The sequence below is a fragment of the Oncorhynchus mykiss genome, chromosome 17 (genome assembly GCF_013265735.2).
Source record: "Oncorhynchus mykiss isolate Arlee chromosome 17, USDA_OmykA_1.1, whole genome shotgun sequence".
Lineage (NCBI taxonomy): Eukaryota > Metazoa > Chordata > Actinopteri > Salmoniformes > Salmonidae > Oncorhynchus > Oncorhynchus mykiss.
In genome coordinates, this window is record NC_048581.1 from 28,584,374 (window position 1) to 28,610,180 (window position 25,807).

Consider the following 25,807-nt stretch of genomic DNA (forward strand, 5'->3'; position numbering starts at 1 on the left):
GCCCTGCCGTACATACCTACACGTACGCTACGGTCGCAATACACAGGTCTCCTAACTGTCCATAGAATTTCTAAGCATCCAGCTGGAGGCAGGGCTTTCTCCTATAGAGCTCCATTTTTATGGAATGTTCTGCCTACCCATGTGAGAGACGCAGACTCAGTCTCAACCTTTAAGTCTTTACTGAAGACTCATCTCTTCAGTAGGTCATATGATTGAGTGTAGTCTGGCCCAAGAGTGTGAAGGTGAACGGAAAGGCTCCGGAGCAACAAACCACCCTTGCTGTCTCTGCCTGGCCGGTTCCCCTCTTTCCACTGGGATTCTCTGCCTCTAACCCTATTACAGGGGCTGAGTCACTGGTTTACTGGTGCTCCTCCATGTCGTCCCTAACAGGGGTGCGCCACTTGAGTGGGTTGAGTCGCTGACGTGGTCTTCCTATCTGGGTTGGCGCCCCCCCTTGGGTTGTGTCGTGGCGGAGATCTTTGTGGGCTGTACTCGACCTTGTCTCAGGATGGTAAGTTGGTGGTTGAAGATATCCCTCTAGTGGTGTGGGGACTGTGCTTTGGCAAAGTGGATGGGGTTATATCCTGCCTGTTTGGCCCTGTCTGGGGGTATCATCGGATGTGGCCACAGTGTCTCCCGACCCCTCCTGTCTCAGCCTCCAGTATTTATGCTGCAGTAGTTTATGTGTCGGGGGTTAGGGACAGTCAGTTATATCTGGAGTATTTCTCCTGTCTTATCCGGTGTCCTGTGTGAATTTAAGTATGCTCTCTCTAATTCTCTCTTTCTCTCTTCCTTTCTTTCTCTCTCTCGGAGGACCTGAGCCCTAGGACCATGCCTCAGGACTACCTGGCATGATGACTCCTTGCTGTCCCCAGTCCACCTGGCCGTGCTGCTGCTCCGGTTTCAACTGTTCTGCCTGCGGCTATGGAACCCTGACCTGTTCACCGGACGTTCTATCTGTCCCAGACCTGCTGTTTTCAACTCTCTAGAGACAGCAGGAGCGGTAGAGATACTCTCAATGATCGGCTATGAAAAGCCAACTGACATTTACTCCTGAGGTGCTGACTTGTTGCACCCTCGACAACTACTGTGATTATTATTATTTGACCATGCTGGTCAATTATGAACATTTGAACATCTTGGCCATGTTCTGTTATAATCTCCACCTGGCACAGCCAGAAGAGGACTGGCCACCCCTCATAGCCTGGTTCCTCTCTAGGTTTCTTCCTAGGTTTTGGCCTTTCTAGGTAGTTTTTCCTAGTCACCGTGCTTCTACACCTGCATTGCTTGCTGTTTGGGGTTTTAGGCTGGGTTTCTGTACAGCACTTTGAGATATCAGCTGATGTAAGAAGTGCTATGTAAATACATTTGATTTGATTCAAGGAGAGAACATTATTTTTGCCCATGAAGTGTTTCCATGGTGATATTGTACTCTAGACTCTAGACAGACGCAGTGTTTGTAGCAGGTTTATGTGTGACCTCATATTAATGATCCCTAGTGCAAAGGACTGGAAAGGACTTGAAAGTGCCTACTCCAAGAGAGAGAGAGAGAGAGAGAGAGAGAGAGAGAGACGAATAGAGATGACTATGAGTTGTGTTACCTTGACTCACATTCCAAACACCATGTCAGAGTGGCTTAAACGGGATGTTTTATTGTGCTTTTTCCGTCAGACGTTCACTGGCTTCTTTAGATGCCGCACCCACACCTTAACTACCTCAACCATGCGTCTTATCTTATTACCTCACCTGACTTAAAGCTTGTATGACGTATGTGCTGGTGCCAAAATGTCTAAGATCTTGGTTAGATTAATTGATAATGGAAATAACACCCTCACATTACTTGAGGTAAGTCATAAAAAAAAGTAAGCGAAAGACTGAAAGAAAGCGTGGTGGTTGCCATGACGACTCAACACACATTTGGTATCTCCTATACAAGTAGAACATTGTTGTCAACTTCAAGAGGATGAAAAAGTCGTGACCTGCGAGAATGTCTGGTAAATGATCTCACTTGCCCCCCCAGACTGACAAACACACACACACGCACGCACACACACACACACACACGCACACGCACACACACACACTCACTCACTCACTCACTCACAAAACAGGCCAATGAGAGGGTAGTGGTAGTCAAGGGAGGAATTGAGCAACCCATGTGACACAGCACAAAGTTCAGTGTTTATTACAGGCTGTTGATCTGATGAGTCAGTGGATAGACATTCGTTTCTCACTATTAATTATTGGTAGATACTAGATATGTTGTTTACACACACACACACACAACTGCAAACAAACACACACATACGCAAACAGACACAAACAGACACACACTCACACAAACAGAGAGTGTTGTCGCAGTGTGTGCCTGAACTTTCCCTCCACACAGGGCTCAGTAATCCTGGATCAGAGAACACAAAGGGCCTCAGAGCGCTGGTGATGTAAGCAACAGTGTGTCCAGCAAGTGAGCGCTTTGCTTTACCCCAGCACTCACACCTACAGCACTGCTGCAGGCTGTATTCGTGGGGGGAAAGAACAGGGACAGTACCACTGGCCCTGTCATGGCTGACCCCATGATAGCTGGCACATAGTTGGTGCGAGAGCAATAGCGAGACTAGCCCTAACCCTACCATTCCTATCTGATCTGTCACAGACAGGGGACCGTCTCTGACCTGGGACCCAGTGGGAAAGTGAAAGTTGTTGAAGCAGTGGAGAAGAATGTGGTCCAGCTCCGTCTGGGAGGGGAGGATCAGGAGCAGCTCGCTGCAGTGACCAGGAGCTACTGAGACTGGTGCTTAACTTACCACTGCCAACACACGGTGCTGCCTAGCCTAGAGAGATAGAGAGAGAGAGGGGGGGGGGGGGGGGAGGGAGAGAGAGAGAGAAAGGGACGCCACATTGCCTCACGGGTGAGTATTGCTGGGTAAATATTTACCCAGTAACCACCTCATGGGTCCGTAATCTCACCAGTATCGGTGGCAGGCAGGGTACCGCCTGCCAGCGTTGCAAGTGGGTAGAAGTGACTGTGGTGTGGACATATGCTGCAATAGTAGTGAAAGAGTTTTTGGATAGCATAAGTAGTTACCGTACGTTTGGGTTGACACTTTTTATCAGACACTCTCCTGAGTTGGCGAGCCTGTAAGTGTTTGATAGCACCCCTGAGAGGATTCTGTGTTTTTCTTTTGGGTGTACACTGCATAGGAGCACCATGGATTTGCTGCAGGACTCTCGGTGGACAATGCAGGGCCTCAACAGCCGTCTGAAGGGCTTCCTGGAGCAGGTAAACAAGCTGCAAGAGGCAAACTGGCATCTGGAGGGCCAGATTGCATACTGGGGCCTAAAGAACGCCCCGCACCTCCAGGAATGGACCCAGCAGGAAAGGACTGTGGATGATCTCCGTGCCCAGGTGAGACTGGCATCTATTACCTTTTTAACTGGTCCAAACATTGAGCCCTGAGGGACCCCAACTCATTAGACAGTGTTTTTTCTTTTGTCCACTGACAGTAACTTTATTTGCGAGTGATTATGCTGAGGTACTGTAATGCCTAGATTTGTTTGAGCAGCTGTGTTCTAGCCATACAGTAGCTATTAGGACTGACTTGGACTAACTTGTATTGTATATTCTCCGTATAATTTTTTACCAGAGTAGAGCAAAGCAGATGATATGTGTTTTCTTGCGTGCAGGGTTTTGGCTTTGAGACAGATACAGCACTGACTGAGCAAACCAGTTAGATTTTCAGTCCTAGCGATGATTACACTTAATAGCAGTCAAATTAAAACAGACATTTGACAAAGTGGTTCCTACCAAGACAATGTCAACTGTTCCAGAGGGTGAGAAGTAGTGTCATACTGTATGTCAGGACATTTGGAAACAAGCCATCACTCCATTGTCACACTCAAGAATGTGGATCCTTTTATTCCTTTAAAGGCCACTGCCCTAGTAGACCATTAACACGGGCTGCTGTAATTGTCAGCTCACTCGCATGAGCTGATTGGAGGTTTTGCAACCGCTCCTTGATTTATTGTCTCTGAATGTGAATGGAGACAAAGGCAAAGAAAGCACCAAGATCTGACCTATTAGTATTGAAGCCAACGGGTGGGTTGACTTTTATGCCCAATTTCACTTTCAGCGAGAGTGTTGCGTAAAATATGAGCGATTGCCAATCCATTGGATCAATATAAAGATCCATCATGCATAGCAGCACTGATACGATATCTGCAGACTTTCCCATGTGAGAACCTGTCATGTACAAATGTACATATGTGGGACATTTCCTCACACTTTCGCCTGAACTAATACCTGGAATGTTGACTTCTATGGAACCCAGGACTCCCTGTAAAACAGTGGCAATTGTTACTGAGTGGACTATCCTGGCTAAATAAATCAAATCAAATGAAAAATGTATGACTTGACATATACGCATAACTGATAATGTTCTTCAAATCATCCTTTGACATGAATTCGTGATTTGCTGTAACAATTGTCTTTGTTATGTGCATCTTCCTCAAGGCCGGTTTCAGTCCTAGACTGCTGTTATTGTTGTGGGTTTAGGTTTTAAGACCTGGCGCCACCCTCGTTCCATTGAGAAGCGTTGAATAACGAGCCATAATAAGGAATTCCTGGTACCAGTGTATATAGCTAAGTTATCATTACTCACTGTGTATTTATTCCCTGTGTTATTATTTTTCTATTTCTCTGTGCGTTGTTGGGAAGGGCCTGAAAGTAAATATTTCACTGTTAGTGTACACCTGTTATTTACAAAACGTGACACATTTCATTTGAAATCAATCAGTTAATGTTCAGTTGAAGAGTGCCCTGTTGGAAGACAAAGTGCTGATATCTGGTTTGTACTCTCTCATGGCTATGAATCAACACAGTCAGAGATGAATAACTGACAGAGCTAAGATACTGGAACGGGTAATTACAATGAAAATATGATGATAATCTTTGAGGCACTTCTGTGAGCAAAAACACAATTGCCCAAGTTATTTCAGGTTTTCCTCCTTCAGTACGGGTGTGTTTGTCTTGAGTAAGCATTGTGATGCTGTGATTGGCAAAGGAAGAGTCAGCATTGAAACTCCAAATGGCCCTAGGTTATACAGTAAACATTTCCATATCAAAGATGCAAGAGATTTTGGATAACATTTGTTTAAGTTTCATGTACTTACATTGCAGTTAACGCCAAACATTTAGGGGTTTTGAGGTCAAGTACTAGAATTACTGTGAGAGGCTCTTTGGCTTTAATATCTGTGCCACGGCTGCTTCAGGCCTTGTCTTAATGAACCCAAATCGTGGGACATCATCATGTAATAAAACTGACTCACTGAGCTGGTGGCAATCTGACAAGTATGAACAGGCAGAATATAATTATGCAGTCTTTTAAATGAATGTGAAGTGGATCTATGGGTATCTGCTAGCATGCTGGTAAATACCCATAGACTTCCAGTCATTGCTCTAACGCTAGTTAGCTTTGGCTCGCAAAACGACCTCTAACTTCCTTCATACTGGACACAGAGACATAACAATGGTATCCACGATTTCATCTGACTCTGGGGAAGTAGATAAAGGGCCTCATTGCCAACAATCCCGAAGTATCCCGAACTTCCGTATCTTATCTCTGTTCCAACTTCCTTTCTTTGATGATATTTCAAAGGCTTCTATCTTCATGCTTGTGCTAGTGTATTAGCCTTGTCCCATGCTCTATGTGCTATAGCCAACTCTTCCATTGGTCAATGTCATGCCACACAGTATGAGACGAGGCTAGTGTAATTCAAGGAAGCGAAACCTTTATTACAGTTGTTCTAAGACTGTGATAAGACTCACCCACATGTTTTCACATTTTTGAGAAAGACCCCGTTTGATGCAGCACCTGGTAATGTGAACTTCCAGTGTTCTGAGGTGTATTCGTATGTGATTTCATGTTTCATCGTGTTTTTTTTCTACCTATTGGGCCAATGACATTACATGGATCAACCAGATTGAACACATTCTGAAATCGATCATGTTTTTCACGCATCGTATTCCCTTCCTTGTTATTTTGTCTTGTGTGTGTTGACTGTGTTTTGGTTCTGTAGGTTGGTAAACTGCTGATGGAGAATGCAGAGCTGGTGCTGCAGTCTGACCACATGATGTCCAGGGCTTCTACCATCCAGGCCAGGTCAGTAGTGTTTGGGACATTCTAGGTGAGGCCTAGAATACTACAGTATACTAATATAGTAAAACATACCCTCATAGTATTTATGTTCATCATATCTAAAGAAAACACAGATATACCATAGCAGTTGTGAACGACTTCTGGAAACAGATGCAAAAATCCATCAAATCCTACACCTACTGTTAGTATAATACTAACAACCAATTTCAGTCTATAACACTTTAAATGCACCTCTTGAATAACAATCAGATATCTTATTTTCCCCTGCAGAGATACTTTATCTCTTCTCTACTGTAGCAGCAGTACAGTCCGCACTTTGTTCTAACTCGGCTAGTTCCCACTCCTGTTCAACAACCTGCATACAAATCGCAGCCTGGCTGTGTTGTGCCTGGTCGGCACTTTCCCATCTGTATTGATGCAGAGTGACACACCGGCCCGTCTGCTACTGCCAGAGACCTGTGTCCCGAATGGCACCCTAATTCTTATTTAGAGCACTACTTTTGACCAGGAACCATCAGGGTACCCATAGGGTGTGGTCAAAATTAGTGCACTAAATAGGGAATAGGGTCCCATTTGGGACTCAGCTGGAGATCCATTAACCCCTGAAGGGCAAGGGAGGGCAACAACATGCAGGCAGCTATGAGCTATGAATACACACCTCCTCTATTTATATACGGTGTCCTACTGGCCTTACCTGGGTCACTGTCATGATGTTGTCTGCAACTCTGTGTCACAAGGTTTATATTGTATTTAAAAAATATGTAGATATTATTTGTGTACTTTTTGACATTTTACTGCATTGTTAGGAGCTAGTAACATAAGAATTTTGCTATAACATCTGCTAAACTGTGTACGCAACCAATAAACTTTGATTTGATGTCTGTGACTGTGACTTTAGCATCTGTTGGGAAGTGAGGACTATTGCAACTACTGAATGACTGCTGCAAGATGTTTTCCCCATAAGGTCTTATACATGATTAGGTTAGATCTGATGAAGGGTCACTAAAACACATGGGAGCATAGATTGCTGTGTGCAGTCTATTTACCTTGACCTGAAAACACTTGTATATCTTAAAACCTTTTACTAGAGTGGGCTATATCAGGGTCACACAGAGTGATTCTTGGTGGTCTTAAACAAATCTACTTTGAAACAAAAGTGTACACCTCACACACATGGTTATAGGCTTAAGAAAAAAGAAAACACCTGTACCATGTCAGATATATGAAATGTATTCAATTTTGAGTTTGCATCCCAATATTACACATTAAGTGCATCACAGAAGACTGAAATATAACAAAACCGTTTGACATACTGTAGAAACTCTGGATTTTCGTCAGTTAAAAAAAAAATTACTTGATTAATTAAGACATTTTGAAAAATATTAATAACATTTCAGCCATGAGACCAACGAGGGTGCTTTGAGTCAGTGACTGAAGGAAAGGGCTAGGCACCTGCTTAGATACAATGGATGTGCGGCTGAAACATTTCCATATACTGTATCACAGTGTTTACCTACAGTACATGCACAGTACGTGTAGCTCTTTCACCACCCATGTAAAGTACCCTGACTAGTTGACCCAGAGTAGGGAACATTCAGTAGCTGTACATTGAAAAACACTTCCCTATGTTACCATCACCACCTCTTGGTAAAATGGAGGCCTATAGCTGCTTTGCATAGACCACTGTGGTCATGGCTAATTACTAGTCAATATCGCCGACTGAAACATGGTAACAGGAACGACCCGTCCAGTAAGAAACACACATTTGTTTTTTCAGTTTTCCCATTTCAAAAAGTTTTAATACATTTTCTATTAAGTGCTCTAATGAACACAACCCAGTTAATAGGATGAGATGTGTTCTGTGTCCTGTCATAGATGTGAGTTGGAAGAGTGGCAGACCAAGTGTCTGGAGCAACAGGTGGCTCTGCTGAGGGAGAACAAGACGAGGGTGGAGCATACCAATGTACAGCTGGAGGCGGAACTACACAACTGCATGACAGAGCTGCAGGACATGCACCAGGACTATGTGGTACGGTCTTGTGCCAGTGTCCGTGCGGTTCCGTACACCTGCATTCGTTCAGTAAAGACATCCGTAAAAAGGTTGAATAAATGTGGCCATGGATGTGTTACTCATTTTAAGGTTGAACGTTACATTAGTTTGTAAGATAGCCTTAACATTAGGCTATTTACTGTAAAAGTAATATTGAATTGTGTTTGGTTGACAGTGCAACAAAATATCAACATTTAAAATAGATGTATCTACTGCTTGGATAGTTCCATCTGAGCCACTGGCTTAATCCCATTCTTCAACTTGAGTTGAGGACATGAATCCAGCATCATTTGTTAACATCTCGCCTATTGTATTTTAAAGATAATATTGACTTGTGTTTGGTTGTTAACGCAACCAAATATCAACATTTGAAGGAGATTTATCTCCTTGGATAGTTCCATCTGTGTCAATGACTTAGTCTGGCTTTAATTGCAGTTTGTCTCCAAATTAATCATTGATATGTTGGATTCATGTCTGCATCTCAACCAAAAATCTAAGTAAAAAAAATAGGACTGAATCAAAACAAACTTTGATTAATGGGCATTTAAATGTTGGTTTGTTTTGGATTCAGTCCTTTGATTTTTGGTTGAGTTGCAGATGTGAATCCAACTTATCAACGATTCATTTGTAGACAAAATGGAATAAAAGTAATTGGCACAGATGGAACTATCCAAGCAGAAGATACATCTCCTTCAAATTTTGATATTTGGTTGTGTTGACTACCAAAAACACTCCAATATCACTAAATATCATTACATTCGAAATCAACCAGAGCTTGAAGCCATTGGCCTATTTTATTGTCTATTTTTAGTTCTGGTTTGAATTAAAACAATAACTATTGATGAATATCATAGCTAAGCAGGGCTGGGCTTGGGAGACCAAACGGTAGCTGTAGATATATACATTCTCCAGGAGGAGGTGCTTCCCAGCCTATAGTATTTTTTTTCTGATCCTGGATATAATGTTGAAGATCTGACATTGTTTTAAAGTTACAAATTCAACATGTTTTATGCAAGGTTTGTCTCCATTGACATTTGGTTACCATGGTTACATAATAATTGAAGTTTCACCCGCAAAACAACATATTACGTTGATTTCTTTTTTCAAATCCAACGTATTTCCCACGTAGATTGCACATCACAACATGTTGAAAAATGACATTGAAACAACGTTGATTCAACCAGTTTGTGCCCAGTGGGAAGTGACTCTGGCAGGGGTTATCCAACTCTGAGTCTTGTTCCAATTAGGAGGAAATTTCTTAACTTTTTACTGATCAGCATCCATTGTGTTTGCACAGTATATTCCACCTTTGATAATTCCCATTGTCTCATTCTTTTTTTAATGTTTATGTGCGGAGGGGAGAGAAAGGTGCGACAAAAAAGAGAGAGGGAAAGAGAGAAGAGAGAAAGAGAGAAGGAAGAGAGAGAGACATTAGAGAGGTGAGAGAAGAGAGAGAGAGAGAGAAAGAGAGGGAGAAGAGAAAGAGAGAAGTGAGAGAGAAAGCAAGAGAAAGAAAAGAGAGCGAGACAGACAGAAGGTGAAACAAGAGAGAAAGAGAGAGAGAAAGACACAAGAAAGCTACTGTAAAGAAAGAACAACGTCTCAGAACACCTTTTCCCTATTAGCTCATTAACCAGAAGAATGCCTGCTCCTGTTTTCTCACACCTCCCCTATTGATCTCAGTGGAAAGGCGTGTTAGGTTTCACACCATCCTTTCCCTTTCAATGCTTTCCTGTCATCCTCCCACCCTTCTCTCTCTCTCTCTCTCTCTCTCTTTCTCTTTTACTAACCCCTTTTTATTCCTGCTGACTAATACTCCCCTTCCCTTCCTCCACTCAGGTCTTTACGTGATCCAGCTTCTCTCTCCCACACACACACACATGCACACGCACGCACGCACACACACTGTCCCAGACTCACAGGCTCAGGCTCAATAACAGACTCTACCCCTCCCCTGCATTGCGTGTGTCTGCTCTCACACTGTTCTCTCTCTCTCGCTCTCTTCCTCTGCCCTCGTTCTCTCTCGGTTCCCTTTTCTCCTTCTCTCTCAGATCCATCACCTCTCGCTGTCACACACACACTCTTGTATACTCTCTTACATTCATATATCTCCCTGTCTCTCTCTCCGTCTTCTCTCTCCCTCTCTCTGGTTGGCTCATTGTGCAGGCAGCCCGTGCTCTGCAGCAGCAGCAGGCCGACTCCTGCGATGCGCTGCTAGTGACGGCCACAGCGTGGGAGGAGGATGGCACAGGGATGGAGCTCTCCCAGCTCCTCGACCGAATCAGGACGCAGTGCGACCGCCTCAGCCTCACCGGCCTAAATCAAGTCCCAGATGACCGACACCCCGGCCTGGCCGCCGGCCCAAATCAAACTCCATGCTCCGCTGCCGGGCCAAGCTGTTTCGGAGCCAGACTCAGACCCCGAGCCCATGGAGGGTCTCTCCCACAGGTACGCAGTGTCCCACTGCCTTCGTCCCTCCCCCTGTCTTTATTTCCTTCCTTCCATCCATCCCTCTCTCTGTCTTTTCTTTCATCCTCCCTTGGCTTCCTGCCACCTAGTCACACCCTGATCATAGCTCTATCTCTGCTGTTTCCAGGCAACGCAGTGATATGTGGTAAGAAGAGTTGGTTGGTTTTTGATTTGTTGTACTGAATTAGTGTCGGAGCTCTGAGGTGGTCTGAGGTCTGAGATGGGTTGTTTACCTCTCTCCCTCTTTCTCTCTCTCCTTCTCTTTCTCTCTCCTTCCCTCTTTATCCTCATCACACCCCTACCCACACAGAAAGGTGCCCCATAGACAATCCATTACCTCCAAAGAAGAGATCAACTTTTACTACGATATTGAAACGCTGCTCCTCTTTAGATATTGATATGTCGTAAACCACAACTGCAGCATTGTAATACATCACTTGTAACGGGCCTCTCTGATCTGCTTACTGCTAAGTCCTTATAAGGCATCAGCTGAGGACAGTATTCTTTTCAGTCTTTGAAATAGGAGCATTAGGATTTCAGTTGAAAAGGATAACTTGCAATTGGCATGTAGCATATGTAGCCACCTTCCATAGCTGTTGGTTTTGACAACATCACATCGGATGGGGACAGTATTTCAGGCTTTGAAATAGTAGCATTTTGATTTCAGGGAATATGATATATTTAGCAAATACTGTATATAGCTTTCTCTCATAGCTATGTTGTTTTCAACAATAATGCAGCCCGTCTAGACAGTTTCGCTTGTTACCCATTTCCGCTCATATTTCAGGTTTTGAAATAGGATCATTTCGGTTTCATTGGAATAGGGGGAGCAGAATGAGTCACTCATCATGGCTGTGTTGTTTCTGTCTGGTCAGTTTCACCGTCTGTGGCACACTGGCTGCATCCAAATTGGCACCTTATTCCTTAGTTAGTGCATTACTTTTGACCAGAGCCCATAGGGCTCCAATAGGGCTCTGGTCTAAAGTAGTGGAATTTTTAGGGAATAGGGATCCATTTGGGATGCAGCCAGTGACTTTGAAGTGACAGGCGTGATTAAGCATCTTGGCCCATGGCTGCAAGCAGGCAGCGACTGATACTTAACCAGCGTCTGCTCTACAGAATGACTTTGTTTGTTGCCTTTTATGTCAGAGTGGACTGGAGTCTGGAGTGGAATACAGCCCTGTTACAGCCTGGTTCCAGATCTGTCGGGGAAGCAGAGTTGGCTAAAGCACAAACAATGCATTCAGAAAGTATTCAAACCCCTTGACTTTTTCCACATTTTCTTACGTTACAGCCTTATTCTAAATTAGATTACTTTTTTTTTTATCCCCCTCAATCTACACACAATACCCCATAATGACAAAGCAAAAACAGGTTTTTTGAAAATGTTACAAATGTATTAAAAATAAAAACAGGAATACCTTTTTTAAATAAGTATTCGGACCCTTTGCTATGAGACTTGAAATTGAGCTCAGGTGCATTTTGTTTCAATTGATCATCCTTGAGATGTTTCTACAACTTGACTGGAGTCCAACTGTGGGACATTCAATTGATTGGACATGATTTGGAAAGGCACATATCTGTCTATATAAGGTCCCACAGTTGACAGTGCATGTCAGAGCAAAACCCAAGCCATGAGGTTGAAAGAATTGTCCATAGAGCTCAGAGACAGGATTGTGTCGAGGCACAGATCTGGGGAAGACACTCCTCGGTAAAAGGCACATGAAAGCCCGCTTGGAGTTTTCCAAAAGGCACCTAAAGGACTCTCAGACCCTGAGAAACAAGAGTATCTGGTCTGATGTAACCAAGATTGAACTCTTTGGCCTGAATGCAAAGCGTCACGTCTGGAGGAAACCTGGCACCATCCCTACGGTGAAACATGGTGGTGGCAGCATCATGCTGTGGGGATGTTTTTCAGAGGCAGGGACTGGGAGACTAGTCAGGATCGAGGGAAAGATGAGCGGAGCAAATTACAGAGATATCCCTTGATGAAAACCTACTCCAGAGTGCTCAGGACCTCAGAGTGGGGGCGAAGGTTCACCTTCCAACAGGACAATGACCCTAAGCACACAGCCAAGAAAACGGAGGAGTGGCTTCGGGAAAAGTCTCTGAATGTCCTTGAGTGGCCCAGCCAGAGCCCAAACTTGAACCCGATTTAACATTTCTGGAGAGACCAGAAAATAGCTGTGCAGTGACGCTCCCCATCCAACCTGACAGAGCTTGAGAGGATCTGTAGAGAAGAATGGGAGAAACTCCCCAAATACAGGTGTGCTAAGTTTATAGCATCATATCCAAGAAAGCTCAAGGCAGTAACCAAAGGTGCATCAACAAAGTACTGAGTAAATGTCTGAATACATAGGTAAACGTCATATTTCAGTTTCAAAATCTAAAATCTAAATAACAGTTTTTGCTTTGTCATTATGGGGTATTGTGTATAGATTGATGAGGACATTTTCTTTAATCCATTTTAGTATAGGGCCTGATTGGGGGTCTGAATACTTTCCGAATGCTCTGTACACACTGTATGGGACAAATGAACTAGCTATTATGTTATGCTTCTCACTGTAAAATGACTGGTTAAGGTCAACACTTACAATAATTGCCCCTAATAGGTTCTTGTTTACATGGTAATTACAGAGTAATGCTATGATGTCGACAGGTTCGAGGAATCCACTGAGCACAATCGTCAGTTTCTGACGTTTAACTAACAAACTTGATTCCACATGTTTGCGCCCTGTGGGAATCTGTGGGGGAAATGATTACAGGTAGATTTATAAAGGTGTGGAGCCTATTTACAATGTTTTATCAAGTTTAAGTCTTTTGGTTTAGAGTTGTTTTACTTTGTGTACCTGATAGTTCATCAGTTCGTGTTAACGCCTAGGGTGTCAGATTACCCTCCTCAACCTGTCCCACATGTGCCCGGAGTCCTCTGGCTCTGTGCCAATGTGTGTGGGTACCAGTTTTTATGAGTGTGTGTGTCAGCTCCATGTGAACTGTGTGAACTGTTCCTGTTTGTGTGTGTGTCAGCATCTATCTCCATCAAAACTTTAATTTTGTGTTCTTCCATGTGAATGATGTGTGTGTGTAGGTGCGTGCATGCGTACTTGCGTGCACACGTGTAGGTGTGTGTGTGTGTTTAATGACCTCCTTCTCTCTCCCCCAGCTCAATGCAGAAGAGGCAGCATGGGCCCAGGTGAACCTCGGAGGGACTGCCCTGAGGGAGGCGCGGGCAGAGCTAGCCGAGGCCAGGAAACAGTGGCACTGCCTGCAGGTGGAGATCGAGTCCCTACATGCTCTGGTGAGCACACACACACACATGCACAGACACACCACTGTAGCTTCAGCATTGCGGCAGACACATACAGTACTTCCCTGTCTCTGCCACACACCCATAATGGATCAGTAGAGTTTGGAGAACATTCATCTTTATTGATTCTGAAACACTATTGGTGATTCTCTCAATCTTATTCTCTTATCTTGCCTCTTCCCCCTCTACCCCGTCCCCTCTCACTCTCTCTTCTGTTCCACATTCTGTGTCATCCTCTCATGACCTTTTGTCCCTATCCACTCTCTCCTCTATCGTATTCCCTCTTTCCCCTCTATGCTGTCCTCCCTATCCATCGCTGTGCTCCACCTTCTTCATCCACTCTCTGCTCTCTCCCCCCCTCTCCATTTTTACAATGATTTAATCTCTCTGATCCTGCTTTTTCCCTCTCTCCTCCATCCCCTCTCCCCTCTCCCCACCTCTCCTCTCTCCTCTCCCCTCCGTCTTCTTTCCCCTCTCTCCTTTCCCCTCTCTCCTCCATCTCCTCTCCCTTCTCTCCTCTCCCCTCTCTCCTCTCTCCTCCATCTCCTCTCCCCTCTCTCCTCTCCCCTCTCCCCTCCATCTTCTTTCCCCTTTCTCCTCTCCGCCATCTCCTCTCCCCTCCATCTCCTCTCCCCTCTATCTCCTCTCTCATCTCCCCTCTCTCCTCTCTCCTCTCCTCTCCCCTCCATCTCCTCTCCCCTCTTTCCTCCATCTTCTCTCCACTCTCTACTCCATCTCCTCTCCCCTCTCTTCTTTCCCCTCTCTCCTCCATCTCCTCTCCAATCTCTCCTCCATCTCCTCTCCCCTCTCTCGTCTATCTACTCTCCCCTCTCCCCTCCATCTCCTCTCCACTCTCTCCTTCATCTGCTCTCCCCTCTATCTCCTCTACCCTCTCTCCTCTACCCTCAATCGCCTCTCCTCTCTCTCCCCTCTCCCCTCTCTTCTCCATCTCCTCTCCCCTCTCTCCTCCATCTCCTCTCCCCTCTCTTCTTTCCCCTCTCTCCTCCATCTCCTCTCCAATCTCTCCTCCATCCCCTCTCCCCTCTCTCGTCCATCTACTCTCCCCTCTCCCCTCTCTCCTCCATCTCCTCTACCCTCTCTCCTCTATCTCCTCTCCCCTACATCGCCACTCCCCTCTCTGCCCTCTCTTCTCCATCTCCTCTCCCCTCTTTCCTCCATCTCTTCTCCCCTCTCTCTCCTCCTCTCCCCTCTCTTCTCCATCTCCTCTGCCCTTTCTCTCCCTTTTCACCTGCTCCCTATCTCCTCTCTCTGTCCCACATCATTTTCTCCTGTCCACCCTCTCTCCCACATCCTTCCCTTCCCCAGGAGAAAGGTCTAGAGAGTTCCCTCCACCACACCAAGCGTCAATACTCCAGCCAGCTGCAGGGCCTGTCAGAGGTCATCCAAGGCCTGGAGGGCGAGCTGGAGCAGGTGAGGGGCGGCCTGGCCACGCAGCAAGAGCGCCACGGTCAGCTGCTCAATACCAAGATGAGGCTGGAGAAAGAGATTGCCACCTACAGACGCCTGCTGGAGCGCGAGGAGGGCAGGTGAGGGGGCTAACGGTCACAGACAGGGGCTGTATGGGCCCTCAACAAAAATGTTGCCATTTGGGACAGTTCCTGGGGCAGATGTAGCAGAGGAGGTTTGGTGAACTACATGGTGATGAGTAACCTTTCTTGAGAGTTGAGATGTGTAAACCCCAGAGCAAAAGGCTTTACTCTAGAATGGAGCAGCTGAGCTAGATTCGATTTCTGGTCAATTACACAGACATAGATGCTCACAGATGAATACACACTTACTAAGGGTGAGGTAGCTGATATAAAGGCAAAATGTTATATTGTGATATTAAACTGTTTGAGAAACTTGTATGAGAAACTTTTTGAGGGCACTATACATTTGAAAGAAAAGGGATCGAAAGTGGAGGTCGTGAATCATTAGTCAGTATGAGAAAGATGATCTCAGGATCTGTGAGGACATGAGGCAGGGGGGAGACCCTTTGAAGTCGCATGAACTCTCCTTCAGTTTGCAAATGAAACGAAATGAAGATGCCCCAGTTGTTTTTAACAGAACATGAAAACATGTTCTCTCCCATGATCGTCCCACGCCTATAATGATCCATCCTTTGTTTCCCATGGACATTCAGACAGTCATAACCTCATCGGAAAAAGCAACACCTTGTTCCCAAACATGCTCAATGAAATTAAACATCCAAACCATCCAAAAGGAGCTTAAAGGATGAAGTTCATTTAAAAAAGGATTCCTCTTATTTTATCCCTTTTGTTTCTCTGTCAAAACAGCTACATTTATGTGTTGTCTTTCTCTTTTGTTGAGGAGTGTGACAGATGACTTTCTTTACTGTAGCAGCTTAAGAAAGCCTTATTTGCATAGAGAATCCAAAATAATTGCAGGTTGAGACAGAGATGTTTTGGCAGTGACTCAATATAATAGCGAAACTGCTGGTTACTGGAAATTCCCCAGACTTGTGCTAATGTACACTGAGTATACAAAACATGAAGGACACCTGCTCTTTCCATGACATCGCCTGACCTGGTGAATCCAGGTGAAAGCTATGATCTCTAATTGATGTCGCGGGTTAAATCCACTTCAATCAGTGTAGATGAAGGAGAGGAGAACAGGTTAAAGAAGGATTTTAAAACCTTGAGTGGGGTATGGTAGTAGGTGCCAGGTTTGTGTCAAGAACTGCAATGCTGCTGGGTTTTTCACGCTCAACAGTTTCAGGAATGGTCCACCACCCAAAGGACATCCAGCCAACTTGACACAACTGTGAGGGGGTGCCCTTAATGTTTTGTACACTCAGGTGTATTTACCTACATACAGTACAGGCAGATAGACAGCCATGCAGGAAGGCAGACAGGCAGGATGACAGGCAGGCAGACAAGCAGACAGGCAGGCAGGGAGACAGACATGAAGAAAGGCAGACAGACAGACATACAGGCAAACAGACAGACACATTTCTCTGCATTGTGTGTACAGATATAAGACCGTTTTAAACTGCCAGCTGTTCTGTACCAGACATCCCCACATTCACCTCATGGCTTTCATTCACTTAGATCTTTAATGTCGTTTCCTCTTAACATTTATTAGGGAAGATTCCGGTCGATTTACAGGCCTAAAGATAATACTCAGTTATCATCACTGAGGCATTCACAGGCTGGTCACACGAATGCATTCAAGCACAGACAGTTCACGGCCATTATGTTTGTACATCGCAGATCTGTCCCTCTATTGAGCACACTCAGCCCAGCAGGCCTCATAATTATGTTTTTATTACCACCTTCTATTTATCTGGGAGGTGCCCAGCATGATCTAGTTTTATGACCATCCAGGTTGAGAAAGATGACACTCGATGATGCATCCTAGATCTTCTCCCAGTCTATTGGATTTATATCTATATTCTCAGAAGATCACAATGCACTTGCTCAACTCAAGATGCCAGGCTCTGTATTGATTCAATCTGCTCTGTCATATCGTGATTCGGATGTGCTGATCGCACTATAAGACATCCTTCCGCCACGCAATTTCTTTGAGTGCACAGAAATGGCTATAGTTATCCATCAAATATGTAGACAGCATCTGAGACAGCTGCCGAAGGAGTGTCCCCCCCCACACAGATTTCATTGAGTCCTACTCACCATGTTTTCTCATATATTCACAGGTACCCAGGTGGGCGTAACGGACAGGTCATGGGGCTGCGGCGCTGGAGGGGCCCCAAAAGAGAGCCAGGCCCCATAGGGGAGAGGCCTAAAGAGAATGGAGTGGAGGAGAACTGCCTCAGTGACCCCGCGGTGACCCCTGAGGAGCCACTGTCCGAGCCCCTGCCTGAGAGACATCAGCGGTGGTCTGTGACAGAGAACGGCCTGAGGAAGAGCCCTGCACTAACTCTGCATAGGCAACAGAGCCTGGTCATCCTTACAGGTGGGGGACATGGTCAGACACATACACAAACAGAATGGTATACACATATTCATGTTAATGGTCATACACACACTCGTAAACACACAATCAGGCAGGAGTACCATACACACACACACATTCAGTATGCTAAATACACTATATATACAAACATTTGTGGATTTGGATCATTCAGCCACACCCATTGCTGACAGGTGTATAAAATCAAGTACACCGCCATGCAATCCCCATAGACAAACATTGGCAGTAGAATGGCCTTACTGAAGAGCTCAGTGACATTCAAAGTGGCACCCTCATAGGATGCCACCTTTCCAACAAGTCAGTTCATTACATTTCTGCCCTGCTAGGGCTGCCCCGGTCAATTGTAAGTGCTGTTATTGTGAAGTGGAAACGTCTAGCAGAACGGGACCGCCGAGTGCTAAAGCGCATAAAGATCGTATGACCTCGGTTGCAACAATCACTACAAAGTTCCAAATTGCCTCTGGATGCAACGTCAGCACAATAACTGTTCGTAGAGAGCTTAATGAAAAGGGTTTCCATGGCCGGACATCAGCACACAAGCCTAAGATCGCCATGCACAATGCCAAGCGTCGGCTAGAGTGGTGTAAAGCTTGCCGCCATTGGAGTCTGTAGCAGCGGAAACGCGTTCTCTGGAGTGAGGAATCCCGCTTCACCGTCTAGCAGTCCTACAGACGAATCTGGGTTTGGCGGATGCCAGAAGAACGCTACCAGCCCAATGCGTAGTGCAAACTGTAAGGTTTGGTGGAGGAGGAATAATGGTCTGGGACTGTTTTCATGGCCCGGGCTAGGACCCTTAGTTCCAGTGAAGAGAAATCTTAACGCCACATTATTCAATGACATTCTAGACGATTCTGTGCTTCCAACTTTGGGGCAACAGTTTGGGGAAGGCCTTTTCCTGTTCCAGTATGACAAAGCCCCCATGCAAAAAGCGAGGGTCAAACAGAAATGGTTTGTCAAGATCGGTGTGGAAGAACTTGACTGGACTGCACAGAGCCCTGACCTCAACCCCATCGAACACCTTTGGGATGAATTGGAACACCGACTGTGAGCCAGGCCTAATCGCCCAACATCAATACCCAACCTCACTAATGCTCTTGTGGCTGAATGGAAGCAAGTTCCCGCAGCAATGTTACAACATCTAATGGAAAGCTTTCCCAGAAGTGTGTAGGCTGTTATAGCAGCAAAGGGGGGATCAACTCCATATTAATGCCCATGATTTTGGAATGAGATGTTCGACAAGCAGGTGTCCACATACTTTTGGTCATGTAGTGTATGTGTGTGCGACCAATTAAATTTGATTTGAGTATGTGTTTTATGTGCAGAGCCAGAGAGAGACAATGATCTGAGGATTTCCACAGTGAAGACCCAGGAGATCCTCCAAGGCAACGTGGTGAGGGAGAGCGCAGAGGGCACTGGTACCGTGGAGTAAGTATTTATCAGACATAGGGCTGTTGAGGTGACCGTAGTGCCGCCACACTGGCGGTCACAAGTCACGAGGGAAGTCAAATTCCACATGACCGTTTAGTCACGGTAATTAGGCTTCTCTAAGCTCTGATGCTGCTGGTGGTCATTAGTCAACCAAACTTGCTAACTCCCTGGTACTCCGCACTCCATTGTCCCTCTAATCACTCTGACATCAATAAAAAAAAATATCAAACACTTCATGAGAGCCCATAAGCTCATGTTGCGCAACGTTTCTATAGGCTATGCAATTGTGTGAGAAAACAGAATGATGGCTTCTATTAAAAAGAGGATCCCATAAGCTTTCTATAGGCTTGGCCTACTATACAATGGTCCATTCTGAATCAAAACTCATTTCACACATACTACCATTCAAAGGTTTGGGGTCACTTAGAAATATCCATGTTTTGAAAGAAAAGCACATTTTGTTGCCCATTAAAATGACATCAAATTGATCAGAAATACAGTGTAGACATTGTCAATGTTGTAAATGACTATTGTAGCTGGAAACGGCAGATTTTTTTATGGAATATCTACATCGGCGTACAGAGGCCCATTATCAGCAGCCATCACTTACCTAATCCAAGTTTAGCATTCTAAAAAGGCTAACTGATCATTAGAAAACCCTTTTGCAATTATGTTAGCACAGCTGAAAACTGTTGTTCTGATTAAAGAAGCAATAAAACTGGCCTTTAGACTAGTTGAGTATCTAGAGCATCAGCATTTGTGGGTTCAATTACAGGCTCAAAATGTCCAGAAACAAATAACTTTCTTCTGAAACTCATCAGTCTATTCTTGTTCTGAGAAATGAAGGCTATTCAATGTGAGAAATTGCCAAGAAACTGAAGATCTCGTACAACGCTGTGTACTACTCCCTTCACAGAACAGAGCAAACTGTCTCTAACCAGAATAAAAAGAGGAGTGGGAGGCCTAGGTGCACAAATGAGCAAGAGGAAAAGTACAGTAGAGTGTCTAGTCTGAGAAACAGACGTCTGACAAGTCCTCAACTGACAGCTTCATTAAATAGTACCCGCAAAACACCGGTCTCAACGTCAACAGTGAAGAGGCAACTCCGGGATGCTCGTCTTCTAGGCAGAGTTCCTCTGTCCAGTGTCTGTGTTCTTTTGTCCATCTTAATCTTTTCTTTCTATTGGCCAGTCTGAGATATGGCTTTTTCTTTGTAACTCTGCCTTTAGCCTTTTAAAACTATAAACTTGGATTAGCTAACACAACGAGGCATTGAAACATAGAAGTGAAGCTTACTGATAATGAGCCTCTGTACGGCCTATGTAGATATTCCATTAAAAATCAGCCATTTCCAGCTACAATAGTAATTTACAACATTAACAATGTCTACACTGTATGTCTACACTGTATGTCTACACTGTATGTCTACACTGTATTTCTGATCAATTTGATGTTATTTTAATGGGCAACAAGGTGTTTTCCCTTACAAAACAAGGACTTTTCTACGTGACCCCAAACTTTTGAACGGTAGTGTATATTATTTAGTGTATGGAAAGACAAGATTAAATCAAGAATGGTTTGATCGGTGACAATATTAGCCTATCACTTGTGAATTATATATCATCACTTGTGAATGATGCCTAGCGTATGGCAAGAAACAATGTATTTTTTTCATATTTTTCAAACCATAGTCACACACCTCATGTAGCCTTGCCCATAGGCCTATATTTTGATACGATTTGTATCAAAACTAAAGTGGCCAAATGATTTCTTAAAATTAAGCACATTAATCCACTTTACAAGGGGTGTAGAGCCTAACTGGCATACATAAGCAGTGAGTGAGTTTCAAGTTTGGGGAAGATCCTTTTCATCATAAAAATGCACATTAATAATAAAAGCATTACATGCATAATCTCATTTGCGGTCACTTTTGATAATGGTGTTTTCCCGCTAATGGAACATTCGTGCTTATAGCCTACTGCCATGTGTGCATTGACGTGCTTATAATGTGAATAAACAGCCTAATTTTAAGCTAAACGTTATGATCTGTTGCGTCAGCCTTTAATTATGTAAAAAGTTTTTTTTTTATGCTAGTGGTTGTATTAATTTTGGAATCTATCACATCCCACAACTGTCCCTGACTATGTTTGGAATATTTATTTCTTGCACAGAATAGAATAGGTCAACTTTTGTACAATGGGGGATAGTAGATTGACATAGGCTAGTGTTTTTGCTTGTTGTTAGTTCTACTCAACTTGTTGACTGACAAAAAGTAAATGTGGATAGTTCATCCAATATCTTCAATATACACCTTGGAATTGGATAAGGACGTGTGCAGTTTGCGTCCCCGATGTGTCTGTCTTCACTTGTAGCCTGTGAAAAAGACCTGATCATGTGAATGAGAGCCATGTGAGTGAGAAGTGCTTCGGAGCACGCAGCACTTAGGGAGAAGAGAATTGTAATTATTATATTTAGCCCAAGGGCACAACAGTCACAAAAAGCATGGATTTCTTAAGAGTGCATTACAGTCTCACAAAGGGGATGCCACCGGGAAATTTTAGGCATTATGAAGTGCCTCGAATTGAATGAGAGACTGAAGAAGTGTGTACAGCCTGTGCAAAAAAACAAAACAGAGTTCATGCCTTTCAAGCAACTTTTTTCAAATCATCATTAGAGTGGCGTCATGCCACAACGTATTAAAAATCCAAACAAATAGCCCAACGTTTTTCTAGAACAACTACATTTATATTAATAACTCTAAATTAAGCATATAAGAGTAGATATTTCTTTGTTAACCGCTCAACACAGAATAGCTGCATGTGCACACTCCCTCAAATTGTTTGGAGAAAATATAATTTACATTTTATTCAGCTTTGTTCCATTGTATTCTTCATACTATAAAATACTATAAAATAATGCCACGGAATTCTAAGCAAGTCTTGTCTGCTAAATGAACTAGTGTAGCCCATAGCTATATGGCAAAGCCAGATCACACATAAGGTCAACTCAGAGTTTGCTATTCTGTTCTTGTGAAATAGACCAAATAAATCTTCATATCACGTTTATTTATACCTGTCTAAAATAAAGAATGGATTTATTGTTAAGGTGTAGGCTATATTACATTGACTTATTAGACTTTTTAAAATGTAGATGTTCCAAAGGTCAGCATCAGTGGCTTGTAGGCTATGTGTGGAAGCCTGCAGATGCTAAATGTGTTTATGTTAATTAATGGTCAATTACCGTGAGACCGGCAGTCATTTGGTTGACAATCACCGGCGGACAAAATTTCGTCATCACCACATCCCTAATCAGACCTATTAATCGTGATCTTTGAACCAATGTCACCACCACGCCTGCTTCAGTCAGTGTGAAAAGTAATCGGGCCTTAGTGCCAGAAAGTGTCAATTACAATGAAGGGAGCAGGGATGCTTTACTTATGATGTTATTCAAGAGACTATTATGGGATATGTTTACAAACTGTCAAATTAGGTATTCTAAATAGCAGCTGAACGCATCTTTCACATGAACCACCTTTCCCTGTGTATTGTCTTTGTTAGACTAATGATGACACCAATAGTCACACCCACCCACAGGGAAGTACCTCTGCAAGCCTAAGCCAGGAGTGATTAACAGCAGTTTATTCAGTTACGAAATGTGGCATACATTTGGCATGAGCTCTCGGTCTGGGGGTTGTTGGGAATCTTTCTCATGGAGAGACATTCCTTAATGAGCTCCATTAGATGTGGAGACACCGGCGTCTCCCAAGTGGGAGCGGCGTCTGTCATTCCTAAATTCTTTGTGCACACAACAGGAGTTAAAAGCACACACCGTACCAACCGGGATGGGAATGGCCGCATAAGTATTTTTGCTTTCAGAGTCATCGTTGCCCAGTTGTTTTACTAACTGTGTCATCTCGTAAACTTTCCTCGACTCTGAATTAGATAATTATCACAATTAATTGTTAACGAGGCATGTACAATCCTTGTGTGTGTTTGGGAAGGGTTCTCTGACTTATACCTATACCTGTAAAAGACCCACCCATACAATCATATAGGACTAGTCATCAGTTAGAGATACCATATTACAATTTACCCCAGGTCTACTGTGGCCAGGGTACAATTCACAACACCAGCTTTGTAAAGTATTGTCTGTTTGATTGTTTCTATACACATAGTCTACATTTCTAGTTGTAGTCTAGCATCTATTTCATTTTAAAACCTAACCCATTGTTTCCACCCCCCCACCACCCCAGGACGGACAGGATCGACAAGGTGATTAAGCAGTGGGAGGGCTCCTTCTTCAAGGGGAACCCCAAGCTGCGGAAGAAGTCAGTGTCGCTACGATTCGACCTGCACATGGCGGCGGCGGATGAGGGCTGCGCCCAGACCAAGCAGGACAGCCTGCCTGATGTGGAGGTCCGCCTGGTGATGAAGAGGTCCCGCAGTATCCCCACCATCGCGGCAAATGTCGAGGCAACAGTATAGTCAAGGCAACAGTATACCTATCATTGATAGGTGATATCATCATTGAATTGACTCCCTCATAAATGTTGTGATCTGGCAACAGCATCCCTACCCTTGACTGTGATATCACCATGAGATCAGCATTGTTTCCCATTGAACTAGGTTGAAGATGAGAAGGTTAAGACAATGAAGTAATTCCATGCGGAAGCTTTCGAAAATATGGGACCGACCAGCTCCATTAATAACTATTAGCGCCATTGCTAACTAGCAATGCTGGTTTTATGAATTGCAAAGAGTTATGAAATATTATAAACTGGGTGGTTTGAGCCCTGAATGCTGATTGGCTGACAGCTGTGGTATATCAGACCATACACCACCGCTATGACAAAATATTTGTTTTTACTGCTCTAATTATGTTGGCAACCAGTTTATAATAGAAATAAGGCACCTCAGGATTTGTGGTATATGGACAATATACCACGGCTAAGGGCTGTGTGCAGGCACTCCGAGTTGCTCATAAGAACAGCCCTTAGCCGTGGTATATTGGCCATACACCACACCTCCTCGGGCCTTTTTGCTTCATTAGAATCCTCTTGTATTAACCTGTATATTTTGAACCTAGCCATTGACCAGAGTGGTATTGTCATGTCATCAAAGTTCCTGCAACTCCACTATCACCCACAATCATCATTGTGACATCAGCATTACCAGCAGCCATTTTGCAACCCCCATGACCAAACCATCCTGGTGACATCCATACAAAACCACATACATGGGGGGTTAATGTGTGATTCAGAAAAGTGAATGCCATTAATTTGATATATCAGCATTTCTCAATCATGAATAAAAGTAGAAAGTCGTATTGCCTACTTATGATTTTGCCATCAAGACAAATGTGAAAACATGCCATGCTCAAGAGATTTCCCCTGTGGTCAATAATACATCATACCAGTATATAATACTCACTGTTGTCACCACATTTAACAAATGTATAATCCAACCATTCCTCAGTAACAACTAACAATTTATACAGGTGGTGAAAAATATAAACATGAAAAAAGGCGGAACCATCAGAGTTGTATGTGACATTCTACTGTGGACTATTTAAGGGTGGTTATTTTCTTCTCAATTCGCTGTGTGTAAAATGCTAATGGTTTTGCTATGCTGTCATGGATCAACCCAGCACTGAGAGTTCGCCTATGGCTGAAAACGGCTTTTTCCTTATAATGCTGTAAGTTACTGTAGTCTATATATTATCTATATATGGACAATATGGCCACAATCAAAACAAAGCAACAAAGATAGAAATTTATAGTAAAAAAAAAAGAAAAAGGTATTTATTTCCCCCACACTGCTCACTGTGACCCGAAATTGCAGTGAGGCTTCTTCCTGGAGAGCAACCCCTCCTGTAGGTTTTCGTTTCAACCCCAGTTGTAACTAACCTGATTCAGTTTTTCAACCAGATAATTATTAGAATCAGGTGCGCTAGAATAGGATAGGCGCGAAAACCTACAGGACGGTAGAGCCCTGTTCTAATCTAACCCTGCCACTTGTATCGCAGAGATATACCCTGGTTTAGCCAGCAGGGGGCAGTATTTGTAAATAGTTGCTCTACAGTATCCTGAATGCTTTATTTTGGTATTGTTGTGTCGTATACATAATATCTATCTATATGACTGATTACACTCTATATGACAATATCTTTATTTTATTTTTATGCTATGTTTTTGAGTTGGCACCAAATATATTACGCAAAAATAATACCATTGTGCATTGCAGTTGGGTCCCTCCTGTGTACAAATGTTAAAAACAATTATCTTCTATGCAGTTCTTCATGCGCTTGGTTTGCTCTGCTTCGTGGAGTACTTGGGACTAAATCTTCTTTTCGTTTTTGGAGCTCTTTAACTTTAGAATGAATAATTATGCTTTTATCTAACAATGTATTCATTTAAATAAAACACCAAAAACGCTGTCTTCAGTT

General features: G+C 43.8%; 1 protein-coding gene across 1 annotated transcript; it reads left to right on the forward strand.

The window, feature by feature from the left end:
- Window positions 1-2,865: 2,865 nt before the first annotated feature.
- On the forward strand, window positions 2,866-25,800 carry LOC110493632 (keratin, type I cytoskeletal 18-A-like). The gene is made up of 10 exons (XM_036949618.1): window positions 2,866-2,909; window positions 3,202-3,406; window positions 6,076-6,158; window positions 8,031-8,184; window positions 10,372-10,653; window positions 13,838-13,972; window positions 15,308-15,528; window positions 17,658-17,917; window positions 19,258-19,360; window positions 23,616-25,800. The coding sequence occupies exons 2-10, from the start codon at window positions 3,209-3,211 to the stop codon at window positions 23,845-23,847; spliced, it is 1,668 nt and encodes a 555-aa protein (XP_036805513.1). The 5' UTR covers window positions 2,866-2,909; window positions 3,202-3,208; the 3' UTR covers window positions 23,848-25,800.
- The last annotated feature ends 7 nt before the right edge of the window (window positions 25,801-25,807 follow it).

Coding starts and splice junctions, on each gene's coding strand:
- LOC110493632 (XM_036949618.1), top strand. CDS start 3,209: ATGGATTTGCTGCAGGACTCTCGGTGGACAATGCAGGGCCTCAACAGC. Junction 6,159..8,030: donor GCTTCTACCATCCAGGCCAG/GTCAGTAGTGTT, acceptor GTCCTGTCATAG/ATGTGAGTTGGAAGAGTGGC. Junction 8,185..10,371: donor ACATGCACCAGGACTATGTG/GTACGGTCTTGT, acceptor CTCATTGTGCAG/GCAGCCCGTGCTCTGCAGCA.